Source organism: Otolemur garnettii, unplaced genomic scaffold, assembly GCF_000181295.1.
Source record: "Otolemur garnettii isolate 467f Iridium unplaced genomic scaffold, OtoGar3 scaffold00011, whole genome shotgun sequence".
Classification (NCBI taxonomy): domain Eukaryota; kingdom Metazoa; phylum Chordata; class Mammalia; order Primates; family Galagidae; genus Otolemur; species Otolemur garnettii.
The window spans coordinates 26,915,881-26,920,615 of NW_003852406.1; the positions used below are offsets into that span (position 1 = coordinate 26,915,881).

General features: G+C 47.6%; 1 protein-coding gene across 1 annotated transcript in view; it reads right to left on the reverse strand.

Moving 5' to 3' along the window:
- The window catches only part of LOC100957909 (cytochrome c oxidase subunit 5A, mitochondrial), an 18,418-nt gene extending 14,465 nt beyond the window's left edge, over positions 1-3,953 (reverse strand). The window contains exon 1 of the mRNA XM_003784522.3: positions 3,795-3,953. Coding sequence (XP_003784570.1) covers positions 3,795-3,894 — 100 coding nt within the window. The 5' untranslated portion in view covers positions 3,895-3,953. The remainder of the gene's footprint in view (positions 1-3,794) is intronic.
- Between the last annotated feature and the right edge of the window lie 782 nt (positions 3,954-4,735).

Here is a 4,735-nt window from a genome sequence, read left to right on the forward strand (position 1 = left end):
AAGAAGTTTGAGAGCAGCCTAAGCAAGAGCAAAACCTATCTCTACAAAAAAATAGAAAGATTAGCATGGTGGCACAGCCTATAGTCCCAGCTACTTGGGAGGCTGAGGCAAAAGGATCCATCACTTGAACCTACACATTTGAGGCTGCAGTGAGCAATGATGATTGCCACTGCACTCTAATCAGAGTTATTGGGCAAAAGCTCCTAACGTATTAAGGGAAATAAAGGGGTTCATTAATCTCTCAGGTTTGTATTTAGTTAAATCAGATGGCTTTACATCTAATAACTAATTAGCTCAGACAGGCCCAAAGAATGCACATTTTGGTGTTGATGACTCCAAGAATGAGTTATGGCAATAAATAATATACAAGGCACATTAACATGTTAATGACAATTATCAGGGTCATTGAGGGTATTAAAGGTGCAAGTCATGCCCTAGACCTTGGAAACGTGAGAGTGGTGCGAAAGAAGGTTGGAAAGTAATGAAAGTGCTCCTAAAATTCAGCCTTCCACCAAGAAAGACAGGATTCTGACCCTTCCAGGTCTTTCCAGCTCTTAGGGTAAGGATATTAAGAGCCAAGATTTCATAGATTTAAAAGGTTGACCTAACTGTTATTTCTTGAGACAGAGTCTCACTCTGATCCCATACTGTGATGGCCATACCAACACAGCTCACACCAACCTCAAACTCCTGGGCTCAAGAAATCCTCTTGCCTCAGCCTCCCAAGTAGCTGGGACTACAGGAGTCCACAACAATGCCCAGCTAATTTTTCTATTTTTAGTAGAAACAGGGTCTCACTCTTGCTCTGGCTGGTCTCAAATTCTTGAGCTCATGCAATCCACCCACTGCAGCCTCCCAGAGTGCTAGGATTACAGGCATAAGACTCCCCTAATTATTATTTTAAACATTTAATCATCTAATGTGGCAGTTACTGGGCAACAATTATGTTTCAAGCTGAAGGTTTCTTCATGCACCAAATATGGAATTTGGGCTGCTATTTAACTAGAGCAAATTTGAGGCCCTTTAGGTCAATCTTCCCAAACATTTCAAGTATTTGACCTTGGATAGCCTCATCCAAGACCCTCAATTCCTTTTTTGCATCATAACTCAATGCAATCTCATACTCCTGTACTCAAGCAATCTTCCTGCCTTAGCCTCCCAAGGAGACTACCCACTGGGGCTAGATAATTTTTCCATTTTTTGTAGAGATGGGATCTTGCTCTGGCTCAGGCTGGTTTTAAACTACTGACCTCAAGTGATCCTCCCATCTCAGCCTCCCAAAGTGCTAGGATTACAGGGGTGAACCACCATGCCTGGCCTCTTAATTCTTTTCGACTTTTAATTGCATAAAATCACTTAAGTCTCACACTGATAACAAATCCCAATTTATAATAAGAAAAAAATGGAATGTACCACAGTAAAGCAAATATGCACTAAGCAGTTGTGCCAGGTAAGATGCTAAGAGTTACATTATCTCATTTAAACCCCACAACTACCAAATGTTATCCTAAATTTAGAGAAGCAACCGAGGCTTATGGTTAACCATCCAAGGTTACACAGAAAGTACTAGGTGATTCCACTTGGAACCAATACTGCCTCCTTGTGGCAAACTTTATGGACACCCTGTATTTAGATCTACAGGACAAGTACTGAAAATGTTCTTAGTCTATGAATTAGACTCAGGAGGGGGAATACAAGATCTAAGAGATAAACCACTAAGAAAACAAGCATCAGGCTGTGCCTGTAGCTCAGTGGGTAGGATGCCAGCCACATACATCCAGGCTGGTGGGTTCAAATCTGGCCGAGGACAGCTAAACAACAAAGACAACTGCAACAAAAAATTAGTGAGGCATTGTGGCGGGCACCTGTATGTAGTCCCAGCTACGTGTGAAGCTGAGACAAGAGAATCACTTAAGCCCAAGAGTTTGAGGTTGCTGTGAGGTGTAAAGCCATGGCATTCTACCAAGGGCAACATAGTGAGATTCTGTCTAAAGAAAAAAAAAAAAGGAAAAGAAGCATCCCCTTAAGCTACAGTTTACCAAAAACCCTTGCCATTTCCCCAAACTGCCACAAAATGTAACAATTCTTTTCAAGAGGTCAAGACTATGCTTCCAAAATCTAGCTATATAAAAAAATTAATATTGATACCTTACCAATTACATAAGGAAAGAAACACCCCCCCACCCCAAATCTGACAATCTCAGGATGGTCTAAACCTAACTTAACTATGGCTAAAAAACAAAAGTGCTTCCTGGGCAGCACCTGTGGCTCAGGAGTAGGGCGCTGGCCCCATACACCAAGGGTGGTGTGTTTGAACACGGCAGCTACCAAACTGCAACAAAAAAATAGCCAGGCATTGCGGCGGGCGCCTGTAATCCCAGCTACTTGGAAGGCTGAGGCAAGAGAATCAGCTAAGCCCAAGAGCTAGAGGTTGCTGTGAGCCGTGATACCACAGCACTCTACCGAGGGGTGACAAAGTGAGACTCTGCCTCAAAAAAAAAAAAGTGGTTCCACCACTAAGAAAGCAGTCAGTTTTCTAAGGTGGATTTCAGTTTCTGCTTCTGTAAAACAAGATGGTCCCCATAGCCTACAAATGTACTCAAACTTTGCTGTTCTATGATAAATTAAAAATGATAAAGTTGAATGAAGCAAAACATATTCCTTAGGTTCTGAAATATTGAGTTAAAATATACCTAAACCCGTCAGGGAAACAAAGTTGCTAGTTTCAATTTCTGAATTCTCAGATGTAAATACGCATGATTAGGAACTAAATTTCATAATATAGCACATACTACCATCATGGACCAAGAACAAAGTTCAGTTGTTATAATCAAAAGTACAGTACTCAAAAAAAAAAAAAAAACTCCAGATGGGCGGCGCCTGTGGCTCAAGGAGTAGGGCGCCGGCCCCATCTGCCTCAGGTGGCCGGTTCAAACCCAGACCCGGCGGAAAAAAAAAAAAGTACAGTACTGAACACAAAATGTCGCAGAACACATATAATGGGGAGAAAAATAAGACGATGAATTAGCACATCGGCAATCAAGCTCCTAATTCAAAGGTGAAAAAAACACAGTTTTTTCATTCCTGAGTCTGCGGTATCCAATTTTCAAGAGTAATATCATCATAAGATCTATCAATATATTCAGGCTCTCTTCAAACAACCACAGACGTCGATCTATTTTTAACTTGGAAGAATCAAAACGTGGCCCAGCAGTCCTTAAAAATGACAGACAGGCTGTGAAGGTGACACACAAGACGCAAAGAAATGCTTGATTTAAAAGTATAATAATGCGTCCCACAAGGAAGCATAATGAGCCCTCACAAGCGCTGGGGGCAGGCAGCGGTGCTGGGGTCCCTGGAGGGGCCACCCTGCCTCTACGCTTAGGGCGCGCCCGGAGGCTCAATGTCACCTTCGCCAAGGCGCTGCAGGCCGGCGGCAGCCACTCCCGGTCAGGTGGCCGCAGGGTCGGCGCCGGGGCACGGTCACGGCCCGGGAACCGAAGGAGAGCGCCGAGTCCTCTCCTCAGTGCCCTCGGCAGGTCCACACCTGACCCGTCTGCGGGGCCAGCGCCAGAAAGTCGCGTGGAAACAGGCATCGGGGGCGCGTACTCAAGGGCTCCACAACTCTAGGCGGCGAGAGTTGGCCGGGATGGCCCGAAATCACAAGGTTCGGCTGCCGGGCGGCCCGCAGGGCAGGGGCTAGGCCGCGGGGGGAGCCTGCCCTCGAGTGGCGGCGGGGGCCCAGGTCACCGCAAGGACACGAGGGCGCGGGCAGTGGCAGACAAGGGCCTTACCGGCGGTGGGGCCGGGGACCGGGGTGGGGTGCAGGAGGCCTCGAGGGCCGGCCCGGGAGGCTGCGGCTACAGCGCAGCGGCGGAGAGCAGTGCCCAGCATGACGGTGACGGTAGTGAGCAGGAAGAAGCTGGAGAGAAGCAGGCAGAGAGCTCGCGGGGGCCGGACTCACGCAGGGACGCACGGCGGAGGCCCGCCCACTGCGGCGCTCGCGCCGGGGCAAGAGGAAGGAACGCCATGGGAGGGCACGGGCGGGCTACGGTGGCGCGTTGAGGACAAATGGTGTGGGCGTCAGGCCGGCTCTGTCTCAGATCCTAAGACCTGCGGCAGCCGTAGTAAAGCTAGAGTTGAAAGAAGTTGGGTAGGGCTAGCGGTGGAGGTCGTTGGCGTTTCAGTCCGGCTAAGGAAGAGACTCCATCGCCTCAAAATGGGAACAATGGCCATAACAACCATAACTTGGAATGAAAATACCTGCTTCCTCCCGCGTTGGAGGCTAAAATAGAACGAGTGGGAAAATTGACTGTATGTAAGGGATTTTATTAGTAATTATTCTTTCTTTTTTTTCTTTTTTTGAGACAGAGTGCTATCGCGTCATAGCTCACAGCACCTCAAATACCTGGGCTCAAGCGATCCTCTTGCCTCACCCTCCTGAGTACCTGGGACTACTGGCGCCCACCACGAAGCCCCAGCTAGTTTATAGAGTCTCAAGCTGTCGCCCAGGTTGGAGTGTCGTGGCGTCCTAGCTCACAGCAATCTCCAACTCTAGGGCTCAAGCGATTCTCTTGTCTCAGTTTTTCTATTTTTAGTAGAGACAAGGTCTCGCTCTGGCTGAGGCTGGTCTCCCACTTCCGCCTCCTAGAGTGCTATGATTACAGGTGTGAGCCACCGTGCCTGGCCTGGTAACTATTCTAGTTTTTTTTGGGGGGGGGGTTGTTTTTTGGGT